Source organism: Astatotilapia calliptera, chromosome 13 (assembly GCF_900246225.1).
Source record: "Astatotilapia calliptera chromosome 13, fAstCal1.2, whole genome shotgun sequence".
NCBI lineage: Eukaryota > Metazoa > Chordata > Actinopteri > Cichliformes > Cichlidae > Astatotilapia > Astatotilapia calliptera.
In genome coordinates, this window is record NC_039314.1 from 21,036,594 (window position 1) to 21,062,722 (window position 26,129).

The 26,129-nt window shown below is 40.4% G+C and overlaps 2 protein-coding genes across 3 annotated transcripts in view; one reads left to right on the top strand and one right to left on the bottom strand.

The window, feature by feature from the left end:
• The first annotated feature begins 57 nt into the window (after positions 1 to 57).
• On the top strand, positions 58 to 7,973 carry abcg8 (ATP-binding cassette, sub-family G (WHITE), member 8). 2 transcript variants are annotated; one of them, XM_026190127.1, is made up of 13 exons: positions 58 to 391; positions 2,250 to 2,351; positions 2,463 to 2,610; positions 2,855 to 3,093; positions 3,352 to 3,484; positions 4,001 to 4,270; positions 4,509 to 4,662; positions 4,950 to 5,054; positions 5,134 to 5,333; positions 6,106 to 6,182; positions 6,331 to 6,598; positions 6,705 to 6,832; positions 7,068 to 7,973. In XM_026190127.1, exons 1-13 carry the CDS (start codon positions 347 to 349, stop codon positions 7,203 to 7,205), a joined length of 2,007 nt encoding a protein of 668 aa, XP_026045912.1. In that variant the 5' UTR covers positions 58 to 346; the 3' UTR covers positions 7,206 to 7,973. The 2 variants fall into 2 exon arrangements, with proteins under 2 accessions (XP_026045912.1, XP_026045913.1); XM_026190128.1 differs by having other exon boundaries at positions 4,953 to 5,054.
• A 1,640-nt stretch (positions 7,974 to 9,613) lies between these two features.
• Positions 9,614 to 26,129, bottom strand: part of lrpprc (leucine-rich pentatricopeptide repeat containing) — a 60,418-nt gene continuing 43,902 nt past the window's right edge. Inside the window, exons 30-38 of the mRNA XM_026189310.1 lie at positions 25,551 to 25,677; positions 22,039 to 22,127; positions 21,753 to 21,957; positions 19,727 to 19,854; positions 19,512 to 19,627; positions 14,040 to 14,114; positions 13,269 to 13,353; positions 12,073 to 12,215; positions 9,614 to 9,891 (exon numbers count right to left, since the gene is read on the bottom strand). Of these exons, the coding sequence (XP_026045095.1) occupies positions 9,826 to 9,891; positions 12,073 to 12,215; positions 13,269 to 13,353; positions 14,040 to 14,114; positions 19,512 to 19,627; positions 19,727 to 19,854; positions 21,753 to 21,957; positions 22,039 to 22,127; positions 25,551 to 25,677 (1,034 nt within the window). The 3' untranslated portion in view covers positions 9,614 to 9,825. The remainder of the gene's footprint in view (positions 9,892 to 12,072; positions 12,216 to 13,268; positions 13,354 to 14,039; positions 14,115 to 19,511; positions 19,628 to 19,726; positions 19,855 to 21,752; positions 21,958 to 22,038; positions 22,128 to 25,550; positions 25,678 to 26,129) is intronic.

Here is a 26,129-nt window from a genome sequence, read left to right on the forward strand (position 1 = left end):
GCGCAGCAAATGTCATGTTATCTCAGAGAACTTTGATCAAAGGTTGTATAATGAAGACAAAAAGCACACATGCTAAGTCAGTTCACAGCCCTTCAGTGTGGACTCAGTCCTCGTATTGTCGGCTGCTTCCCAAAAAAGCTGTGACTGACAGGATAAAGCAGAGGGCGAACTGACATGACATGAACTCGGATGCTTCAAGAAGAAAGAATTGTGAACTAGAAGGGAGAAGATCTTCAGGAGGACGTGAACAACTGGAGACACAAAGCAGCAGACAGAGAGGAAAATAAAGACCCTAACAGAAGAGGAAAAGAGGAGTATTGACCTCTCTAACCTGCAAATTTTAACCATGGACAATGGCAGTGACCTTATACACACAAACGACTACTCACAGGTTTGTCAGGTCAAAATATGCAAATCTTAGCTCTCCTAAAGAAAATGACCAATCCAGGTCTTAACTTTGTGCTGTTTTACTTTATTTATAGCCCTACCAGCCATTAAACTCCTCTCTTTGACTGAGTATAACATGGGATTTTATTAACTAATCTGAAGTAACCTAAATCAATTTATGATCACTAGTGTGCTCAACCAGTACTAGAAACTTTACTTTACGTGGGTTTTTTGTTTTTTCTTAAAAAAAAACAAACTTATTTATCTATAGAAAAGAATTTGATTGATTTCCTAATATATCATTTTAACATTTTGCTGAAAAACTGGAATTTTTCCCTGAATGCACTTAAGTGCAAATTAATTTAGAAAAAAACTGTAATTTCAAATAGGAAATGTTGAATTGGATAATTGGTTGGAAAAACACATGGATGGATAGATGGTTTAGCAAGCTCTGTTTTTCTCCTATGTCAGTTTCTGCATCGGGCATGTTCTGGTTGCAACGGCGGGATCAGCAGTGACAACATTTCCAAACTCTATGATGCATTTTGTCGAGATAAATATCCTTAAAAATGCGACCAGAATGCTCTGAAATCTGGATGTTTATGCAATGAGAACCCAAATGAACCATTTAACGTTATTTGTAAAATTATTTAACTCATTAAGTCCAGAGTAGACTGCTTCAGTACATGAAGTCTGGTAGGCACTAAGGTCACGATCACACCTGGTACCTTTTGCCTTTCCTGGTGTCATTACACTGGCTTCCTGTTCAGTTATTATTGCTTAGCTATAACATGTCCACTGCTGGGTTTCGTTTACTCAAGCATAAAAAAATGTTTTCTATCAAATGGCCAGAAATGCATAAACTTCTGTTAAGAAGGCAACGCAGACTCACTGCTTAAATATGCTAACCCCAGCAAACCCAAGTTGTTTGCTTGCCAGCAGCTTTTACCAGTTTCAGACCAAGCTTTCCCAGTTACAGCACTGAAATCCAGGTCCTTTTTCCTTCCAGTGTTCAAATCAGGATTTGTAACATATTTTTGATCGTGCCCAGTTAAGTGTCTCATTAATTTATACATTCAGTAAAATATCAAATTATTTTTCACTCATTTGTTTAATGGCTTAATTTGGTTGTAAATGTATTAATTGCGTTCTTTGTTTTATTACATTCACGACTCACATTTTCACATCTATCTGATGTCCGACCTCGTTTTGCTATACAATGAAAAAAAATCAGTAAAAAAAACCAAATATGTATTTGTTTTTTTCAGCCAGTACATTATTATTTTATAGAAGCTTCCATGAGTGATAAATGATCAAATTTGATGTGTGGCTAAAAAAGTCGTTAATTTTAAAACAGAACTGTATGTTATAATCTACACCATGTAAACTAGATTAAGTGGCAGGATGCTGTTAATCTCAATTTGAACATTTGTATTTTTTTTCTTCTGCAACTGAACTATTGGGTTTATTTGAAATTGGACTCTGGTCACACAGGCAGATATTTGCACATACAGTACAAACAGACACACGCAGGTAGACAATCAAACACACAAGTTAATGCGTGTAACAATTTTTTTCCATAAAAGACTAAATGACAAAAGACAAAATCACATTTTCTAATCACATCCAACTAATGTGTGGCCACAGGTTTATTATCTACTGTACTGTTTGTTGTTACTAACTAAACCCAATTTTGTGGTGTAAAATCAGCATATCTGTATTTCTGATTTGAAACTTTGAAATAAGAACATCTTGTTTCTCATAGTTTATAAGGTATATATAGGTCTATATATATAAAAACATTTAGTACATGTATCCTGGTCTGTATGAAACTTATTGACTTGCTTGCTTCGCATTAACAGCATCAAGACAGAGAGTTATTCTCATCTGAGGAGGACAGCAGTCTCTACTTCACCTACAGCGGAGGCTGCAATGTGCTGGAGGTCAAAAACCTTTGCTATGAGGTAACTATAGGTCACCTGCTCTTATCTTACATGAGTTTTCTCAAGCTCCTGACTGGTTCATGTGTATACATGCTGCAGGTGTTCATCGTGTACATGTGTTTATGTTCACAGGTGGATACAGCAGCTCAGATCCCGTGGTACGAGAGGCTGTCAGAGTTCAAAATGCCGTGGGAAATTAAAGGAAATAAGCAGACAGCCATCAACAAGCTGAGCCTCACTGTCCACAGCGGACAGATGCTGGCCCTTATTGGCAGCTCAGGTGATGCACAAAGATTTGAAGTATTGCTTTATTAAATAAAGTAATAGATATGCGTTGTTCCACCAGAACAGTAAAGAAAAAACTGCATTTTCTTGAAGAATAAATATGTGTTAAGTAAAAATAAGTAGAAAATCTGCTAATTTGGAAGACTCATAGATGCATTTCTCCGGTTCTATATTGCTTATGGTTTGTTTTTTTGAACATAAGCAAAGATGAGAATGTCTTGAATTCAATATGTTTTCAGGTTGTGGTAAAACGTCTCTGCTGGACATAATAACTTGTCGGGATGAAGGAGGCATCATGAAGTCCGGTGAGATTCTAATTAATGGGAAGCACAACACGCCCCAGCTCGTCAAGAAAAGCATCGCTCACGTCCGCCAAGACGATCGGCTTCTTCCTCACCTCACCGTCCGAGAGACTCTCTCCTTTGTTGCCAAACTGAGGTTGCCCACTCACTTCACACAGGCTCAAAGGGACCAGAGGGTAAGATTAAGACTGGTCAATAAATGGGACTCAAACTATTTCCATAACAGTATTTGCATGATTGTTTGGACTGGCAGGTTCTTGTTTATCCATTTTATAATAGAGCCGTTGTCAGCATGTTTATCACATTCTCGTTAAGGCATGCCCTTTTAAACTCTTCAGAGTTTTTGTTGAACAAACACGTGTTAAATGATAAGAATGCTTGTATGTGTCCAGATAACAATGACTAACAGTGTCTCTGGTTGCTGTCTGTCACAGGTGGATGATGTTATCGCAGAGCTGCGGTTGCGGCAGTGTGCACACACCAGGGTGGGAAACAACTACATCAGAGGGGTTTCTGGTGGAGAGAGGAGGAGAGTCAGCATAGCTGTCCAGCTTCTCTGGAACCCCGGTGAGAGATATTAACACAGAGATTAATTAATGTGGTCCCCTGAACTGTCATTTATGTTGTTAAGACAGGGCAATGACTCAAACTGAAGTCCCAATCCAAGCAGCAGCTTTTATATATGGCACACTATTTTAATTATGTCCTCTATACGCCACTTTGCAACCCACCTCCAGTGCCTCCTTTCCATTTAGCATCTGAGTGTAATCAGTGTCATATATGTTGTTTTTATTGCAACTTCTAAAGTTACTATAGATATAACATTTTTAACCTTTGTGTTTATGCGAGTTTTAAATGTTTCAGCTCTAAACAGGGTATTTCATACCGTTTCTGAACATCTATAAACTACTGGGAAGTGACACGAGTGTAACACTTCTTCCTGTGAATAACAAACACATTTGACTAATTACTGACTTTAACAATCATGATTCCTCTATTATTTTCGAGCTCATACTGTTAAGATCTGTTATATAAAGAACAGGGTTTAACAGAGGTGATAGATTGGTCTATTTCCCCTCTCAGGTATTTTGATCCTGGATGAACCCACATCAGGTTTAGACAGCTTTACCGCTCATAACTTGGTGATCACACTGTCCCGTCTGGCTCGGGGAAATCGTCTGGTCCTGCTTTCAGTCCACCAGCCTCGATCAGATATCTTTCAGCTCTTCGACCTCGTCGTCCTGATGTCTTCAGGTTCAGCTGTTTACTGCGGTGCAGCTCGTGAGATGGTGCCTTACTTCACTGCTCTGGGACACCCCTGCCCACGATACTGCAACCCCTCTGACTACTATGGTTAGTAAGTGTGTCAAAAGAGAATTAAGTGCTTCTTCCCAGCTCCCCATGCTCACTGGTAACTTAAGGAAAGCTGGGACCCAACAATTTACCACTAATTTTGCAAAAGAAGCATTTGTTTTCATCTTAATGATAAATACTACATCTCTTTGTGTTTTTCATTCTTTTAAACCTATTTAAGCCTCATGTTGTTGGTGTCCTGTGTCTTTTATGTGTGTGTGTGTGCATGTGTATCCAGTTGATCTGATCAGTATAGACCGGCGCAGTCCAGAGCGAGAAGCCGAGTGTTTGGAGAGGGCCAGAGTTCTGGCTGAGCAGTTCATGGAAAAGGTTCGTGATACTGACGACCACATGTGGAAAGCCGCTGGGACTGATGTAGCGCAAACCGACAGGTGATCATGTTTTTGTGTGAAAGTTTGGCTTTTTTAAAATTTTATTTAAACAGTAAGTAGTGATAATGAACCAGCATTTTTCTAATAAAGCATAAGATTTTCTGTATTTTTTGTAAGAAATAACACCACAATATCTCTGCTTACAGCTTTCCATATATAGGGATTTACTGTTTTTTGTGATTACCTGTTGTAGATGCTTAAAACTCCTTTATGGTCATGCTTAAGCTGTGGACCAAACCTTTAAAACCCAGACTAACCCATCCATTACTCTTTTTTCCCACACACAGCAGCCCTCAGCAGCCAAGCAAGAGAAAAGAAGATGAAGTAATAACTATTTCCAGGCATGAAAACAGACTGCCAGGCAAACTACACCAGTTTAACACCCTCATCAAGTACGAGCATGAATGTTTTGGAGCACTCAAATCTATGTGACTGAATATGAACACTGACCTCTCTCCTCTTGTTCATCAGGCGTCACATGTATAATGACTTCAGAGACCTGGTCACCCTATTAGTTCACGGCTTCGAGGCCCTCCTCATGTCGCTGCTGGTCGGCTCTCTCTACTACGGGGCAGGAGAAACCCGCCTGTCCATTCAGGACACCGTGTCTCTTCTCTACATGATCGGAGCTCTCACCCCATTTGCTGTGGTGCTGGACGTCATAGCTAAATGTGAGTAATAAAGCAGTTTGAAAGGATAAAGCCAGTAATAAGTCTCACTGAGGTTGTGTTTTGATTTCTCTATGCATTTACTTTAAATTATTTAAGTGTTTTATGTTATAAATGTTCACATGTAATAAGTATCATAAAAAAATTATCTGTTTAAAATAAAGCAAAAATCACTGAAGGCATTTCAAGTTGTGACCTCTGCATTTGCAGTCATTTGCAGATGTCCACAATTTCATTGTACATGCGCAATGACGAAAGGGCTATTCTATTCTATTCTATTCTATTCTATTCTTTGAATTAATGATGAACACTTTAACAGAGCAGGTAAAGGTAGGATGGTTCAGAATGGAAAGATTATCAGAGTTATCAGACAGATTTGTGTTCTTTAACCCTGAACTTTATGACATCCAGCCACATGTACAGTGTAGAGGTGTCTAGCCATAACCATAAAAAGTCAAGTTTAATTCAGGTCAAGGTCAGAAGACACCAAAAGATAGAAAAATGATGCCAGGCTCACTTAGAATTAAATACTGTGACTCTAACTGCAGAGAGAAAATTAAAAAAAATCTCTGAAACTGCATTTTATCCAGTATCATAACATTTATGTAGAGAGACATTGTGCTATATATTCATGCCCTAACCTAATACAACTCTTTGACATCTTAGTTTTTAAGAAAAAAACAAACTGCCTGGCTGAGGCTAAATACAGCTCATGAAGCTGATCCTACTGCATGTATTGTGAACTGAGTGTCGTTAGACTGAATGCTCTCTGCAGGTCACACAGAGAGAGCCATGCTTTACCACGAGCTGCAGGACGGCATGTACTCTGTGACCTCTTACTTCTTTGCCAAGGTAAAGTCCAGTGATAAAACTGAATCTCCAGCAGGGGCCAGTCTTGTTCCATGCTGGAGTCACTGTATGCTGAATAGTACTACAAGTATGTTTTATGCATTCTTGACTGTCGTGTATTTTTGAATATATGCTTTTTCTCCATTTTCAGGTTTTGGGGGAGTTACCAGAACACTGTGTGTTCACATTAGTCTATGGTCTGCCCATCTATTGGCTGGCAGGACTTAACAAGGCGCCAGACCGTTTCCTTCTGAACTTCTTGTTAGTGTGGCTGATGGTTTACTGCAGCCGGGCCATGGCTCTGTTTGTAGCTGCTTTGCTTCCCACCCTGCAGACTTCTGCCTTCATGGGCAATTCTTTGTTCACCGTCTTCTACTTGACTGCAGGCTATGTTATCAACCTGGAGAATTTGTGGCTTGGTGAGGAATTATTTGCGTTATAAACCGTAAACAGCAGGCGACAGCTTCGGAAAGAAAAATGAGCTGGTCAGCATTTAATGTTTGTTCATGTTTTTTGTCTCCACAGTGGCATCATGGCTCTCTTATGCCTCATTCATGCGCTGGGGTTTTGAGGGCATGCTGCAGGTGCAGTTCAGAGGCAACGATTATTCCGTCACCATTGCAAACATGTCTATCAATGTTGATGGCATACACGTGAGTTAAACACTATCATTTCAACTAAAGTTATGATTTGTTTACACATTACTGTTAGGTTTGCTATTATCTGTACAGATATTAAATCTTTAAGATTTATAGGACTAAACAAATCAGACCATAAGAGAGTTATCAGGACTGTTAATGTTTTTAAGGACCTGCTAATTCTTACTTTAATGGACAAATCCATTTGATGAACATTTTTCTCCTCTAATCCTTTCTGTACGTCATTCAGGTGGTGGAGGCCCTGCACATGAACCAGTACCCGCTGTACTCTTGCTACTTGGTCCTACTTGGAGTCTGTCTGGGCTTCATGGTGCTCTATTTCCTGTCCCTAAAATTCATCAAGCAGAAGTCCAGTCAAGACTGGTGAACAAAACTGAGAAAAACCAAACGCCCTCTGACATCATCAGGGTTTTTATTTTGCATAAGTGGAAGGGAGGTTCTAGTTCGGCTGGTTTCGATACCAAACTTTCCATTTTATTCCTCTTTAGACATTTAATTCAAATGCTATAAAAGTAAAATGCATGCATGATTAAAATGTTTAGATTTTTGCAATTTCAGCATCATAAACTTTACCTGTGTAATGGGAAAAATATTCATAAAATACTATATTTACTCATCTGAAATATTTCAAAATGCTTCCATCGTTTACGGTTTTAATCTGCCAACAGAAAAAGATTTACAGAAGAAAAAGTTGAGCGTGGTGATGAAACAGTTTGGAGTCGCAGTGCCGCTGCCTGCTGCTGGATGGCAGCAGAGGACTGTCGTAACATTGATTTGAAAATAATGAACTTTTCTCTCGTTCGCCCTCTTTTTCCCAGGCATGGCAGATGATTAGAGCGCTACTTTAGCAGATATCAATCTGCAGCTTTTGCTTGTTCCATTTTCGATATTCTCAGCGTTATCCTTTTTTTTGTATATGTGAAGTTATTAAGCATATTATTAAGACAGAATACTGAGCACTGAAGAAAGATGACCAAGAGAAATTTAGTAGGCCAACTCACACTCGGAAAAAACTTCTTGTGTAGACTGAATGCTTGTAAGCTGTGAGTTTTTGCACTGGTGCAAAAGCCTCTTAAATCTTTTTTCTAACGTGGTTTGAGCCCAAATGAGTAAAGTATCGTCTCAAAATGCCTCACTTCTGCGTGTTTATGTTTGGTTTGTGCACTCATCCTCAGCCTTCACATTCACTTACACGATGGAGTTCACTGGAGCTCTGCAGCTGCTTGAAAATTAAACTGGAAGTGTAATTTTTCTTTCTTTTTTTGTGTGTATCATCCTTCGCATCACGGCTATTTTGGCAACACACAATGCTCCTTTATGCAGAAATATTAGGGGGATATTAAGTTTATATATCAGCATAACTTAGAAAACATGCTGGTTTACATCAGAAGTTCCTTCTTCTGTACCTTAATTTGTTTTCCAAATGAGCTCCGCTGACCTTAACAAACCCGCAATCTTCTTGGGGAAAAACCAGTGAGTGTTATCTAAGGCCTGGCTCTGAGAGGGCTGCGGGCATTGCATTACATTAATATCTAGGGAATATCTGAGGCCAGCACAGAGTTCAATGTCGATTAGAGGAGAGCTGCAGAGAGCTGGGGTTAGACAGCATAAGGTCATCTATCAGTCAAGCAAAATGTCTCCCAGATCAGATCAATGGCTACATGTCTTGCATGAAAATGTATCTACACATGCAGCTTTCTGAGCAGACTGTGTAGGATGGCATGTTTGAGCCTATTTTATTGTTTCATGGCTTCAAGACTGTCACAGGTACACTAATTGTGGGGTTGCCAATCACTTGAACAAAAAAAGGGAGGAAAAAAAAAACAGGTCAGGACCCCGGTATGTGCCCTTGACCTTGCACAAGCTGGTTGTTATTGATACCTAAGCTTTCTTCACACACGACAATGAAAGTCAAAATTTTTCTATGCTCACTCAAAATTCAGACTTACAGACCTGGCCCTGCTAGATTTCTCAATTCACAAACATATGGTAGCTAATTATGTGCGATGGGAAAACCTGGAACCTTCAGTGCACGAACACTGAAAATATAGTATGTAAGCCACACCTTAAACTTAAGACCAAAACAAGCATTTCAGTGTTTGAAATATAATTTTAATATTGCAAAAACAGTCAAACATACACTAATATATTTGCGAGCTTCAACACTTCTTTGAAAAGGGCCTTTAATAACATAAATTTCCAAATTGTGTTTGTTTCTAGCCTGCCGCTGGAAATGACCTTACATAAAAAAGGAGGAAAAAGCCCAACATTAGATTAATTATGACCTTTGACTCAAAATTAGTCATATATCCATCCATTCATTTCATGTCTTCACATTTCTTCAGCTTCACATTGTTGCTTGGGTACATAGATTATAATGTAGGGTATATGACAAATACAAAACCTATTCACTCATGTGTTTTTACACATGCTTTAAAACAGGTATTACATTTAATTATGTGTTTAACTTGTGCAGAGGCCCTCAAAAAGCTCAAGTCAGAAACTTGAGCGTTGGTGATGTAATGCTCATGCAACACATGGCTCCAGTCGTTTTGGAGATCCACCTGAAACATGTTGAAGAATTTATAAGTTTTGTGGGTATAACTTTATTCTGTAAAGTAAAAGATGCACTACCTTGAAAACGGTTGTTCTTGAGTAAATGCATTTTGTCCCCTGAGCTGCACCCGATTAAGACATAAAACATCACCCAAGGTGGGCTGGGTATTTTGAAAAGAATTTCTTTTTAAATTGCACAAAAACCTCACGCACTCGGTCTGGGTTCCTACCATTGTTTATTAGCATAAATACTTCTGTACATTAGCAACATGTTCAACAGTATTGATACCGCAGTGGACAGAATCTCAGCATCCAAAAGTTACAACACTCAACATTTCAGATTGAACAACTCATATAAAAAAAAAAAGAAAGAAAGAAAGGAAGAAAATTGTGGGATTTGCAATGAGGTATGAGGAGAGGATGATTAATCTTTATTCCTCCGCTGTCGCCTGGGCTTTGGCAGCTCTCAGCTTGTCTGCATAAAACTTAAAGGACTCCTGCAAAGAGAAAGCAAAGGCAGACCATTCAGCAACAAACATCCCAACACCTGCTCACCTGATGCAGCCTTACACCGTAAGGCGTGTTTTGTATCTCGCCTCTTTCTTAAAGTAAGCGGCACTGGAGCCCTCCTGGGTCCGTCTAAATAGTCTCCAGTCTCCAACCAGGTTGTCTCGTTTCATCTTTAAATCCCCATTAATACACAAATAAGGGATTTGTAGCACATTCCCCAAACACGCACTTCCGTTCTTTGCCTCTGTTCCTGGCTAATTAATCAGTGTTTTGATCCAGACAAAGTGTTGTGGTGGGTGTTTTTGGGAGGGGGAGAAGGTGAGAGCTTTTCTGCAGATTACGCCAGCTCCTTACAATGTACGTTTGCTTATTAATGTAGTAATTAATGCCGATAAATCGCCATGCTCACTACAGAGAGGGAGAGGGAGATCCTGGCACGCGTTTCAAACAGTTTCGAGGGGGTCAGAGCACCCTAATTAAAAATATCTTATTTCCTCTAAAGGTTTGTCCACATGTTGGCTTATTTGGCTACATTCTGACGAAGTTCAAAGCGTTTAGAAATAAAAAGAAATAAAACTGAAACATTTCTTTTTGGAAACGGGCTGCCGGAAAATGCAAACCTCTATACATTCGGAGAGGATGAAGACCAGCGTCGGGAGCTGCGCTTTTATTTGTAGAAACTTCTCAACTCTGTGACTCTTCACCTTTCCCTCTCCTTGCAACTCTCCTCCCTCTACTCTGTTTATAAAATCCAGCAATGACTTAACTACCCTGGTTTTCAGTAAATAATGTAAGAGCTTCTCTACCTTCATCCCCTCTTTCTCCTTCTATCTTCATACTGCAGGTGAGTGATGTGAAGGTAAGGCTCCGGCCTATACCTGCCTCAAGGGGACAGCGCATCAAAAGTGCTGTGGCTGAGAGGCCTGTGTGTGTGTGTGTGTGTGTGTGTGTGTGTGTGTCCTCTGCTAAAAATAGACCCACATCAGCTTAAAAAAAATGTTCATCGTGCTGAAATGCTCAAAAACACTATGAACCCAAAAAGAAGAGTGGCTATTGCAGTGACACCATCTCCCTTACACAACTCCGTGACTCTGGGGCGCCATTTCTTACTCTCTCTCTCTCTCTCTCACACACTCACACTCACACACACACACACACACACACACACACTAATGGCTTCAGGAGGCTTGCTGCAGGCCTGGGCATGCTGAAGTATACTGAGCGGGCATACTGCTCCTTCATATTAGTATGGCACACAGAGACCACAGCACACATTAGGACACCAGCACAACAAGTGCTAGCACTGGTTAGGAGCTGTGAGGTGCAGCAGGCCAAACAGAGCATCTCAAGAGAGGAAACAGAACGCGGTGACGGCATAAACTGTTAATGCAATTCTAACTCATATCCCTGAATTAAAGATGACAGTGTGCACTTCAATGACAGCTTTAGTGTGTGGTTTAAAATCCACTGTGGTGATGTACAGAGGCAAAACATAAGGAAAAAGTCACGTTTAAAGAAAACTTGCCAACTGGAGCTTCATTGTCAATTCTTTCTTAAGAGGTTAATTCACTGCTTAGTTAAAATTTGTGTTCACCCTAAAATGAAAGGCAGAAATGTAAAGAGAAAAAACATGCATTTAAAAATGCATCATAAATTCTGTTTTAGGTTTATTTCTAGTTGTAGTGAACTATGCTTTCCATGTTTATGCTGGTAACACAAACCAAAATGTTGATAATATGAATGCAGTTGCTCATAATTCCTTCCACAGGTCCAGATTGTCATTTGTGGAGGTCTGATGCAAACTCGGTATTTTGTACACATCATTCAAAATTCACCTCTAACCCAAAAATCAATTGTGTTTAAGGGCACTTAAAAAAACAACAACTTTTTCCTTTATGTCAGAGTTTGAAATGTACAACAGTGTGGAGTACACAAAAGCTTCACAACTGAATCTTCTGAATGAAGGAAGAGCAACTTTTCTCCTGCAGTTTTTCTGCCCTTCATATCTATGGTTCATTTTATTTAATCAAACCTCTAAAATGTTAAAACACAAACACATTTGCATCCGAGTGTTTGCTCAAAGCATCTCCTGTGTGTGTGTGTGTGTGTGTGTGTGTGTGTGTGTGTGTGTGTGTGTGTGTGTGTGTGTGTGTGTGAGGGAGACTTACGGGGGGCTCGGGGAAGGGCACCGTCTCTCCTGCTTCGCGGTAAAGCACAGCCAGACGTTTGAGTGACAGCTCGTCTACAACTATCCCCTCCTTCTGCATCTGCTCATGCAAAGCCTTGGCTGCTGGTAAGTCCTTATCCAGAACTGCCAGATGAAAGTGGGGAGTGGGAGGGAGAAAGTCAACAAATGAGACAAGCAACATGTCTTATTTGAATTTGGATATTTAGAGAAAACTGACAGTGTGGTGGGATAATCATGTTATTTTCCTGGCAATTTATTGGTGCCAAGAAATTTGATTTTTAAGTGCCGCTGCACATTTGACTATCTGTGCATTTCCATTTTTTTCCTTTTTTTCTTGGCAGTGTGACACTTTCTTTTTATTACTTGTGTTTGTTGGTTCAATGGAGGAGGTGGAAAAAGAGAACATAGGGGAAGAAATAGGCGAGGAGTCACTGGCACCGTGGAAAATATATTCTCAAGGTGCAAATTAAAAACAGCTAGACAGTAAAATAAGGTTTTATAGACATTAAAAATTATGACAAGAAAAAAAATATTAAAGGGTCAGTAACTTTCATTTTTAGGGAGACAAACCTGAAACAACTGCACACAAATATCTGTGGTTGTGTGCAGCCAAGAGGGAAGGTCACAAAGGTGAAAAAATGAGAGTGAAAGGAAAAAAGAAAAGCCCTGAAAGAGGAAAAAGTACACAGATGGGACAAAGAACGGAGGCGAGCAGAGCATCACTAATTGCTTCCCCTATGGCTGCCTTGACCGACCAGCGAGCTAATGCTAATTAAATAGTCATGTCTTCTCATCTCTGGTGTGACAAGGTACGGAAGAAGGGGGGACTGGTGGGTGAGAAGGTGAAGTAAAAGCAAAGAGAGGAGGATAAAAAAGAAAAAAAAAACTGAGGACAAGAAAATGTAGACAGGAGCAAAAAGGTGGAGAGAGGGGGGAAAAGCTGAGTGGTGGAACGTGTTGAGATTAGCACGCTAGGCTAGCCAGGACAGCTAACTCATTAGAGGACATGTGTTCTAACCCCTGAACGCTTTCCTACACACACACCCTGAGCTTGACCTGATGCATTGTTAATGGGCCTGTTAATGTTGACTTAGCTACAGTCCAGTGAACCGCATGCTGCACTACCAGACCCGTTCAGCTCTTCTGTAAGAACGAGTGCCTGTTTATGCATCTTACCGTGACATTTCATCAGGTATGGGTACAGCAGTTCCTTCTCCGCAAAGTCTGGAATCAAGCTGAGCAGGTTCTTGATCTTACCCACCTAAACACAAACACATTACACATGCAAGGACGCGCATGTAAGGAGTTGAACTGTGATTCATATCCCGATAACAAAATAGAAATTAAAATATGCTCCAACAAAATGGGTAAAAATAATAATGCTGTTCAAAAGTGAGTGTGCTTTTTAAACATGGAACAGACTGCAGACGCTCAGGTTCCTAATTCCACGTGTGGCTATTTGAACTAAGTCATATTAAGGAATATTTTGCCTCTCTGACATTTCAGACTTCATTCAGAAAGACAAAAATCAATGTAGATGCATTTCTGTGTACTCAACTTCACCAAGGTGAGTACACAGGCACAACTCAGGGGATGCTCAGGCAATCTAGTACATCCCAGTGCCTTCAGAAATTGACATTTGGGATTATTAAGTGGTGAGAACTGGACTTCCAGGGGAAAATCCACACATATCAAGATATGCGAAAGGTCCAGAGGTGCACAGAGAGGCCTACTTGAAGGGGATTGTGGCCAAATGTAAACATTAATAGGGTCAAAAAAATTCAAATCTTTAGACTAGATTTAGAGATCTGAGACATCAGGATTACAGCAGTCACTTGAGAGGAGAAGTGTAGTTAAATATCATAGAGCTTGCATTTTGATTAGTCCACAATTAAGGAAACCCACTTGGTCACAAATAATGTGTTCACGAATGATAGAATTTCTTACCTGCCCAGGTGTCTGAGCCTTTTGGGTTACAAAAGACAGCAGCACTTCCTTCTGTTCAGCCAAAGCATTGCAACGCTGCATTAGGACAAAAGAGACAAAAAAAGAAAGAGAGAAAGAAATAAGAGCTTAAGTGTGATAGTCGACAGCTGATCCTCTCGACTCTTTCTGAAGTCAAGAAGACACTTCAGTCTTCTTTTTAAATAGGTACAGTATATAAACACACACATGCACACTCCAGCACACCCAAGCATTCGTATAAACATTCGCACACTCAGGGTTACACTCAGGTTAAAGGATAATTATGAATCTAATAACTACTCATTTCTTTATGACCTTAATAGGTACAGAGCTTCACAAAAAGCATAATTATCGCTAAGTCCAACTAAAGGCCATGTCTGTTACTCAGTGGAAACATCAGTACGGTCATAGCGTGACTGCTTCCTGTGTAGCTTGGACTGGAGCGATTTACACTGATGAGCTGATGACAGGAATTCAAAACAGAAGTGAAAAAGTTTCAGGCAGATTCCAGCAAATAATTCGCCACAAACAGGCGTCTTAACTCTTTATCTTTTAGGAGTAACCCTAGCGGTTGAAGAAGTCAGACAACTTGTGTTTGTCACAACATAGAAATAATCAACCAAAGCTTTGTGACGTTAAATCTTATACCATTGGAAAGCCTGCTCATGAAAGAGTGCTGAACATAACCACATTGGCTGACTTGTGACAAATACTGGTTGAAGTGTGCGACCAAGGTTGTTGTGGCTGTGTATGGTTCTTCCATTTCTATTTAAAACACATAAATACATTGAGAAACGATTCTAATGTTTGTCAAATCGCATCTTTATTTATCTATAGCGTGTTAAAACTCGTCATTAATGGTACAGGGAGGTCACCTTTATGGGGGACACACTTAAAGTTGCTCTTTTTAAAGAACTGTCAGAGAAATTGGTAAACTGGGTGTCAGATTTTGAGTTCCTATTACACTGAAAAACAGCATCCCCCCCAGTAACTGATATGTTTCTGTCACTGGCCAGTTAACGACTGCTTATTGTGAAAACACGCAAACATACATATGATATACTCTGTGGGTTTGTGAAGGAGATTGCCTTTCTGTGACTGAGTGAGTCTCTTGGCTGAGCTACGTTGAGGTCCGATTACTAGCCAGTCGTAAACTGACACGTTTCCCTCCTCTGCTCCGCGCAGAATTAAAAGCGGATGGCCTGCAAGGCTATTAACACGCAGCTTCACACACAGACACGGAGCAGCCTGCCTTCTTCTGGAGTCACTAAGTGCAGAATAGCTTTAGTACAATCAGGCAATTAGACTACCACTATGCTACTTCACTTTTTGAAGCAACTTTGCTCCATGCTCTCATTCGCTCTCCTGTATTTTTTGCCCTCCCTTGCTACTCCAAACAGTCCCGGTGGTAAAGCCGCAGCTGAACAGACCTACCTTCTCCTTTGCTGCTCACACACACTGCCTAAAAGCTCTGGATACCTGGGGAATTCTTCCCCTTTTTCCTCAGTGACCTCTCCCAGCGCAGTTATAGACGAGACTGTAACGCACACACCTCACAGCTTCTTTCTCACTCCTTAATGACTTCATCCCTCTCGCTCCCCATCGACCTCACCTCCATCTCTCCTGATATACTTGTCATCATTATAGTGTGCTTGCCTGCATAAAAGCTTTTCAGAGTTGTGGTCCTGCTTCACTTATGGGATGGAGGAGTTGGGAAGCTACCCTGCAGTGACCCTGGAAGAGCAGCTTGGAAGGGAGAGTCAGGAAAACGAGAGGGACAAACCACAGCATGTAGCTCAACCTTGGTCACATGTGAGACCAAACTCAAACTTTAACAACAGGACGGCACATGTTACCATGAGACAGTCTTGTAATGTTACGTTTTCCGGAGTTTACAGCAAAACTATAATCTTGAGATCAAATAAGCTATACAAGCAATCATTCACCCCCACCAGACTTCAAAAAGGGACACTATCATTATCAGTGTTGACTTTAAAGTTTAAAGTGACTTTAAAATTGCAGTTTTCAGTCTTAAAATTTGCTTGAAGTTTAAATATGTGGAAAATTTGATCCACCCTAGTAAGCGCCTTGCAGCTCTGATGCATCTTTTAATTCTTCTGGATGGTTAAAGTGAAGCTGATGTTTAATCGTTTTATTCAGGGGGTACAAATGAGGATCATTTTGATGGTACTTTGATATTTTTCCTAACCACGTTCCCCTTAGTGCCTGACTCTTACTTCAAAAATTAAAGGTGAGATTACTTTCTAAGGCTCTGCAATAGCGTCTTATCCAACCTATTTTCTGAGATTCCCCCCCTATTATCGTCAGGTCCACTGCAACATAGAGCTGGGCGATATGAGATTTTTTCATATCACGATATGTTTTTTTCATTTCAGGCGATAACGATATCTATCACGATATAAGCCAAATAACTATATTTGTAAGATTTAAATGTGCCGTTGCTCACAAGTAAAATGTGAAATAATCAGCAGCTTGTTTTTATTTAAATATTGATTTCCCATAATAAGTTCAACAGGGTAGATGTACTTAAGGAACATGAGACTTTTTCAGATAAATAAAGGCAAATATTGCAAACTACACAAAAGGCAGCCGCTAAAGCGTTTAAGTTTCAAAATAGGACAAACGAAACAGACTACTAAATTGTCAATTCCACTTAGAAACAAAATATTAATTCTAAAAATAAATCTTAGTTTGTTTTACAGAAGAACAGACAAAACTGACTAACTTTTGTCAATATCAAATAAACTGAGAACTAAAAGGAAATTCTCAATCTCTCCTTGTTGTATAGCTGAGCTTTTCAAACAGTTACTTTAGTCTGACAAAAGCCGAATGACGAATTAGCGCTTCCAGTCAGAGACTGAGGCTACGTCCACACGTACACAGGTATTTTTGAAAACGGAGATTTTCCGTTTTCGTTTTAAAAAATAATCCCGTCCACACATAAAGGCAGAAATGAAGGAAAACGCTGCTATGAACATGCCAAAGCAGCAGGTGGCGCTAGATTCCTAACCGTGCAGAAATATTGGCCAATCAGAAGTCTAGAAGCCTCGGTGGGAAAACGTAAACAAAGCTGGGGCATAGAAGCAGAACTGAGTCGTATGTGTGGAGGGACAGTAACTGTGTGTATATGTAAGCATTTAAACACTGCAGAGAGTAGAATTAACAGTAACAGTATTGTAGAAATTCATTTCACCGAAACAATAACGTGGCGCACAGTGTGACGCATGCACCAGTTTATTGTATTTCCAGACTTGCTTTCGGCACAATTTACAGTGCACGCTACTCTATTTTTTGTCAGACTTGAAATAGCCGAAATACCTTCACACTACGGAACTTCTATGGCTCTTCCGTTCGACAATCTCTCCGGCATTGGAACCATCATCTGTTTTCTCTTCGGTCACGCTCGGTTGATTTTTCTAGTCGGCACACTCATTTCCTCCATTACGCGCTGGCTCCATTACCCGCTGGCTGCGTCCCAAACAAACACACGTGCGGCTTGGCACTTGTGCTGTACGTAACAAGTCACGCGACGTGACGCTGCGGCTGTGATTGGTTCGGCTCTGCCCTACTTAATTTGGATTGGCTGACCTTTTTTTTTTTTTTTTTTTTTTTTTGAGGACAAGAGCGGCGAGGTCTATCGCGATAGCTTAATTTCTCTAGCGAGTAAAAGTTATATCGCGATACATATCGTTATCGTTCTATCGCCCAGCTCTACTGCAACAGGAAAAATACAGTAAGGAAAATATGTGGTAAAAGCAAGAATGTTACCATTTAATGCATTGCTTTCTTATATCAGTCTGAGGACGTCACTGTTCAATTGCACTCTTATTTTTTAAGCCATCCTGTGCCATTTATGCGATTTAAACTTTATTAGTTTTTCCAATTGACTTTATGTGTTTGTCTTTAATATTGTTTGTTTGTTTACAAATTTCTCCTTTTACTGATCCATTTCTTAGCATATACATGTGTTTATCGTGTTTTCTGGGTTTGTATTAGACTTGTTTTTAACCTGTGATCCCTGTTCTGTGTATTTTTGTATACTTGCATTGTTAATCCATCTGCCAGAGCTGAAAAGCACTTTGGGTCAAATCCTGTTGTTTTTAAAGGCGCTATATAGATAAAGGTGATTTGAGTCATCTGCATTTGTGTGGGGATTCATCAGTGCGCACAGACTAGTGATAACATTTGGGAGCAACTTATGCTGCTGTGCAGACAAAATGTTTCAGAGAAGGCCTATTTTAGACTTTATTTGTCTCTTGATTTGATGTTTTACTTAACAGGGAAGCAGTGTAAAGGTGAAACCAGTGTCCCATTGATTTAATTTTGTGTTAATGCTACAGTTTGTTTGTTTTTTAATTTAGTTTTTTTTTAAGGATTTGCAAGATCCCTGGATCAAACCAAGAAGGAGACACAGCCTCCCAGGTCCTTCCATGCAGAGCTACCTGGTGTGGTGTCCAATTGCGAATAAGGGACCATTATTGTCCCAAGAGATGCACTGAACTTGGGCAAACAATTATTTTGTACATTGCAGGCCTTCGATTCTTCATTTCTGTCTCTCTTATTTTGCACCATGCTCTCCATCCATCTCCTGTCTCTCACCCATCTAGCTGCTACATATTTATATCCCCAGGCTCAATGCAAAGTCATTGAGCTGTAATATACGAACTGTTGAATAAGTGAAAGAGTAGGAGGCAAATTTCAGACCACATGACTCAGTGGTGGAAAGCGGGCAAGCTTTTCCTGACATCAACGCAAGGTTGGATAAATAAGTGAACGAATGTGGCAGGAGAACCTCTCCAACAACACTGGGGTCTGACAACTGGATGAAAGCAACTGGGAGTTGTGATGGACTAAATTCACTACAAGGTCCCTTGTTGATATTTTCTCCCCTCTTTTGGCAGATTTTAATTACTTTGATATCATAATTTAAAATGTAAAAGCACAGAGCAGTCAAATGGAGAAGCGCTCACTGGGACAGAAACACCCCATATGATTTAAAATTTATCCAAAGTGGTCACAAAAAAAAAAAAAAAATGAAGAACATCACTTAGTATGTGCATTTTGCTCCAATTCCAAGCTGAATAAACAAAACTCAGCAGGGCTTAAATGGTACCTTAACTTGGCCATAAGAAATAGTTAAGTTTTCATTTTCACAGCAGATTCTTTCATTTCTATTTTTGCACATTTTTTTTGAAGTAACGTGAGAAAAGTAATGTATCGATGTATGAAAGGTAGCTAATTTCCCTCTAATATTAATTATGAGTATTCTAGCTCATCTCAGCCACAGAAGGCTACAACCAAGCCAGAGGAGATAAATAATCCAAATCTAACATACCTTTGGACAACACTTGGCTAAAAGTATACTTCTGACACTTCAAACCAAAATGTCTTGGCTTTTAGCCTATGAGCTAACACACACACACACACACTTACAGCCAGCATGAATTTGGCGTCCTCCACTTTGTCCATATCCAGCAGCTGGAGGAAGAGGTCTGAAGCTGGTCTGTAGCAGGCAAAGTGGTTGGCTAGCCGCTCGGCCATAGCGCTCACTACAGAACGACATGTTGTGTTGGTAAAGGATTATTGAGCAACACTCAGTTTAAATCAGTTACTTTGATTGTGGCCTTATATTTCTGCTTATGTCTTACACTTGTCCATGGCATGGTCATTCCCAGCTTCCAGAACCTTTCTAAAGACGAAGGACATGCTGGGGTTTGTGCTGTCTGGACTGGTGTAGATTCCCTCCAGCAACTCTACTGCAGACGACACATCATCACTGCAGAGGGAGACAGATACAAATTTTCTGTTATATTCACACACCTGCCATTTTATAAGGTATATCTTTCTAAACGTTCATTAATGCTAATATGTAATCGTCCTATGGCATGGCATTAACACAATGCATTAAGGCATATAGGCATGGATGAGATGACCTGCTAAGTTCATTCTGGTTTATTGAAACTGGACAACGTGAAGACTGGGAAAAAAACTAAACTAAAAAACAAACAAAACAAAAAGTTGATGACAGGGTCAAAGTTTGGCTTAAACAACATGGAAAGGATTGAGCCATCCTGCCTTGTATCAGCAGTTCAGGCTGCTGCTGGTGGTGTAATGGTGTGGGACTTTCAGGCTTGTTAGTGCTCTAGTCTTCCATTTATAAGTCGCCAGTGAGAGCGGATATATGGTTTATTATTGTGATGAGCTTAAGACTAAAAATATAGAGTTGGAAATTCGCGTAAAACTCGAAAGTAATGCAACACTTTAAACCTCACAATGTGATTTAAGTTGTCCAAGTTCATTAGAGAGAAAGCAGGTTCCTTGTTTAAAAGTTGGACTTGTTACACACCCAACCACCACCAAACCTCCACACCTGATTTGTCCTCAAAAAAGATCAGGTTTCATTCTGAATTCGCACTAACTTATTATGGGTAAACTGCAACATGCATAAACCTCCAATACAGCTGTTTTTAAAGAGACCAAGAATGGGATAAAGTGGCCGATAAAACGACAACAAAACCAAAACAAACAAAAACTCCAAAATGCCATTTTTGGACTTTAAATATATCTAAAATGTAATATTAAAATTATATTAGTTTCACTTTTTGTCCCTTACAGCCTCCCTCTGAGTGCACACTCTTTCTCCCGCCTATTCTGTGAAATGTTTTTCTGCTGAGGTTGCCACAACCACACAAAGCCTGCATACCACAGCATTACAAACCTAAAACAACTCAAACTGGCAACCCAGCTACACTACTAACACTTTATGCTCCCTGCTCACCCCCTGCCGTCACCAGTCGTGATGAATATTTAACTTCCAGGGTGTGTGCGTGTGTGTGTGTATATATATATATATATATATAAAAGTGTGAGTGTCTGGAGGTGGGGGAACATATCTACGCTGATTGTTGCGACTGGGACCGTCTGAATAATTCAGCAAAGGGCCCCTCTAAATGTGGTGCCCCGCTTTCCGGGACCGCTTGCTTTTCCGCCGCTGCTCTTAACCAGTCAGCTTGACTCAGATACAAAGGGGAAGCATGTGTCACGGAGGCTCAGAGCGCAGCTCCCAGAGGTCAGAGTTCAAGCTGACAGATCCGCGCTACGATGGCCAATCAGGCGTGAGACCGCCTTGCTGTTCTTCACTTCTCGCTGTCCCTCTGAGATGGCGCGGGGATGCCTCTGTTCGAGCTGGCGCACGGCTCTAATGCACAAGTGGCACAATGAAACTTTGATGCACAATGCATTTTATTATTTTGCTCTGCAGTTTGAGAAGAGACAAAGGAGGAACGGAGGACGGCTCTTTTCATGACATTAAAAGGAACCCATGAATAATCCTATTATGCCCGTGTTTCCCATTTGTACTTAACGCCCTGGCAGCCCTGTAAGCTTTTACTTTAACAGTGTGTCAGCCTGGATCTTGCCACACTCTCCTGTGGGGTAGTGCATTAAACTGTTTATATCCAACAGTGCTTACGAAATGGCATAAAAGACTCACTCGACTGCGTTGAAACATTTTGCTCATGCAACCTATCTTCAGTCATCTTTTTCCTGCTAAATGTCCAAACATTTCACTACACGTTGGTGGTGATGGATGAACAGATATTGGGGAATGTCTGAAAAGCTGTACATGCTGTGAACCTAACAGGTCCACTGACAAATCTCCACATATAAACTTACTTTTTGATGTGTGCCAGGGCAGTGTTGTTGACAAACACCATGCTGGACAAGTTGGGGCTTGTACCAAGGCTCTTTATTAGTGATTCCACATCCTGGATCCCCTCCACGTTGCCGTGACTACCCAGAGCCTGAACCAGCCTGGTGATGGCAAGATGCGAGGGCACATGGTCCAACTGAAGCATAGACTTCAGTCTCTCAAGAGCCTCTGTGGAGGAGTGCAACAAGTGACTGTGTGTACAAAAAACAATGTATATGCTTGTGTTAAGCATGCATGTCCATTTCTTACCTTTGACCTGGCCTTTCTTGCTTTGTGTGATGATGAGTAAACTGCTGGCAATATCAGTCAGCTTGAAACCTGGCACCCGAGTTTCAGCACTAGGGGAGACAAATAATTCCTTGGTTATCTGTGGTGTACTACAGTAATACACAAGAAAAAGACAAACTAGAGAATACGCTAGGAGTGCACCAATACATCAGCCAAAGGGATTGATGATGTTTGTTTGTCTCACATCAATTGTGAGCTACTAAATGTTAAAATAATTTCCAATTTTATATTAGTTACACAAGATGGATAAATACGAGAGTGAAAGGAAGAGTTTACAGATGATAGAGCGACCTGCTGTTATGTATGGCTTGGTGAGGCCAAGCTGAAAGTGGCAGGGTTGAAGATGCTCGTATTTTCAATGCGAGTGACCAGAAAGGATGGGATTAGAAATTAGTATATCAGAGGGACAGCTCAGGTTGAGCAGTTTGGAGACAAAGTTTGAGAAACAAGACTGAGATGGGAGGAAAAGAAGAGGACCACAGAGAAGATTCATGGATGTAGTGAAGGAGGAGATGCAGAGGGGTTGGTTTGACAGAAGGGGATGCTTGGCAGCAGGCAGGTTATCCGCTGTGGTTACGCTTAAAGGGAGCCGCTAAAAGAAGACGACAATGAAGAAGAGAATTAAGATTTCATGTTCTTGCACAAAGTTGGAAAGTAATAAACAAAAACAGACAAAGCTATCCATTTCAGACAAAGCTGCCTCTGAGATTTTGGCAATTTACAAATATTGTTTTGCCCATTGTAAGAAAAATGTTCTACTAACATTTTATTTATACCTTTTTTGCTAAACAAAATTCAATTTGTCACATATGTAGTTGAGTAAATTATGTAAAAATAAGATAAATGTGCAAATCATCGCCACAGTGTTTCTGTTTGGGTTTATTTTTAAAGATATTTGACTCTCATAATGCCTCTATTAATATTTCCATTTCTTGATATCAGAAATACATAATATACATGACAGATTTGTTCCATATCTGAACGATGCTATGGGCAAGTCCATTATTTCCAACTTTAAAGCCGATACTGTATCTCTAAAAACACATCTTTATAATCTGCGATAGCCGTGCGACGGTGTCGTCCCCGCCATTATCAGGCATCGCATTTTGAAAAGCGTTAGACTCCATAGAGAGAGAGGGGATAAACGCATGAGCTGAAAGATATATGACAGACAAGACAATAGGAACAAATCTGATTGAAAACAAGTCTGAGCTTCTCTGTGACCTGAAAATAATGCAGACATCAAGCGGTTGATTGATGTTGTCGTATACGTGATGTTCCTTCCTCTGGGAGCTGCTCCCTCTCATCAAATCCTCCTCCTTTCACTCCGCATGTCCATCTAACTTGCTGTCCTCTCCAGCCCTCCTCTTTTTCATTTCTTTGCCACTAAAACCTCAATCAAGCTTGCCTCCTGCCTTTCCCCCCCCTTTTTATTATTATACCCCTGCAACCAGATTAATCTGCCCGCTCAATTGAGCATCAGGCTGGCAATCCTTATCACTGTGGCGACACCAGGCCGGGCAGCATCCGGCGGCCGCTGTGACAGGGTCACGCCGGAGATTGGAGGAGTAACAGGGTCGGCGACAGATTGCTGCGGAGACTGAGCAGCGGGTCAGAATTATTCTTATCAGGTGGAAGAAAATCTCCAGAAGCTGTCTCCCAACACACACTCTCACCTTCTCCTTCTAGGGATATTGTGCGTCACCCACTTCTTCTTCTCTCTCATCATCACTCTCTCCCAATCCCTTAATCTCACCATAAGTACCCCGCTGCTCAATTCTGTACAGATTACCCAAAAACAAACACACCCACACACACTGAGAATTAATGCCTATAGCGTCTTCATTATCCCCGTACGTGATTAAATCTAGCCCTCCTCCCCTTGTTCACTCCTCTTTTCCCATTTAGCCCCTTTTATCTCCATCCTTTCCTTTCCATTTCCATTTCTCCCCGACTTTCCTCTCAGCTCATTTCACTTCTCATTAAGAGCGCAGATAAACTAAGCTTTTATCCAGGCAGGGATGCCATAAACCAATTCAAACAGAGACTGGAGATGGGTTATCGCTTGTATTGCCTTGTGCTTGTTGAAACACGGCTCTAAAATTGATATGATTATTTCTCATAATATAAGAGAGTGAACCATGTAGGGAGCTGGAAACAGGGAAGAGACTGATAGTGTAATAGATGTTTTTACATGTTTTTTCTTTCAGCACAAATTAGTAACTGCAGCTCTTCAGTCAGTGTGTGTCATTATGTTATTATCGTAACTCTTTGCTTCTGTGTTTCTCCTCTGCAGAAAGAAAGTGATATAAAGAAAGGGACAAAAGGAGACAGAAAAAAGGGAAAGTTGGAGATTACCTATAAAAGACAAAACAGAGAAGAAGATCAGCCCTGTGCTAAGCTCGCATCTTTAATACCTCTGTCTGTCCATCCATTCGTCTCCAGGCCTAAGCCCTGATATGGCCCACGAACGAAACAACAACACATGATACATTACTAATTGGAAGAAGACCGATGTCCCTGCACAAAGTCACCCGCTTTCCAGAGAACCAAAATTAATCTATATATCCAAGCGTGTGTGTGTCTCTCAGGGCTTAGTAAGAACCATTGTCCATATCCAGCAGAACTGAATGTGTTAGCACACAATCAGTTTGTAATCCTCATGTCTACTGAGGAGCTGCAGATTTAGCCTGAGGCGACCTGCTACCACCAGCTGAGGAGTGACCGGAAAAGTAGCAGAGCATTAAACTACATGTTGAATTGTAAGTTTAATACAAACTGCTATGCTTTCTGTCTGCTTTAGGGGCTGGATATTTCACTTATGTTACCTCTTCTAAAATATGAACAACTATGGAAAGGGATCCCTTTTGTTTTGCTACTGTTGATTTTCAAGGAAAAACTAAACACAATTAGTTGGTTATCATACTTAGATATCGGGAAAAAATCTGATTGCCCTTCTAAAACAAAAGCTAAAACCCACTCCTTGTAAATCAAAGCAGATGTATGGAGAGAACTGCATTATGTCACGCCAAACTGCTAAACCTGACAGCATTGGAAAACCCTCCTACTGCATGTTTTAGGGTGTGATCCATTATAAAACTGACAATCCATCATACAAATTCACTTCAAAGCTGACTGTGAGCTGGATGGAGATGAATTCACCAGTGACATTCCTCCAGATGCGAATTTAAAATCTGCAATCCAGGCATTGTGTGAGATTACCAACACTTGCATTACACCTACAAATGAAAAGGGTTCTTTTGCATTGTGTGCAAGACTGTATGATTTTCATACTAGACATTAAGCCCCTAAACACAGCAGCATTTACAAGTCCGCATAGACTTCTGCACAACCTGAAGTCTTTTTAGCAACCAGGGATACGTACAAGACAATAAACTGAGACTATAAGCAGTAATATTTTAATGCTTTTTTCCAGATGATTTTGGCACAAATCAAGATATTAATGCACCTACATGTCCTTGACTGCCATGGCTTCATCCATAGATCCCTCAGCCAACAGAGCACGAATCAGGTGGTCGTAGGGGGAGGGGCCTAGTGCCACACCTTTTTTGTCAGCTTCCTTTAGCATCCCGAATGCTTCTGCAGGAAGAAAGCAAGAAAAAAGGGAGAGGGGAAAAGTGAGTGATAAGATTGGCTGAGATAACTGAAAAATAGAATTTAAGATTATCCTTGTATTGATGGATTGGAACAGCCTAATCTGAACACACAATAGTAAAACATGATGTTACCATTTCTCCTCAATATTTATAGGAAAACATGTATTTGCAGTATCTAAAGTAGTTGGAAAATTTATATATTTGTAATTACATACAAACATTGTTTAAAAGGTAATAATAATTTAAGGTGATGTTCTTCAACTGTGGTGAAGGCAGTATGACAAATAAATTCTGACATGTATCTTTCAAAAATCAACCACCTGGCCAGGTGTGTGATGTTTGGATACCTTGAACTTGTCCAAAAGTGTCTGTGACCGCCTTAAAACTTGAACAGTAATTAAACCTGACCCATTCCTATGACAGCAGGCACTTTAT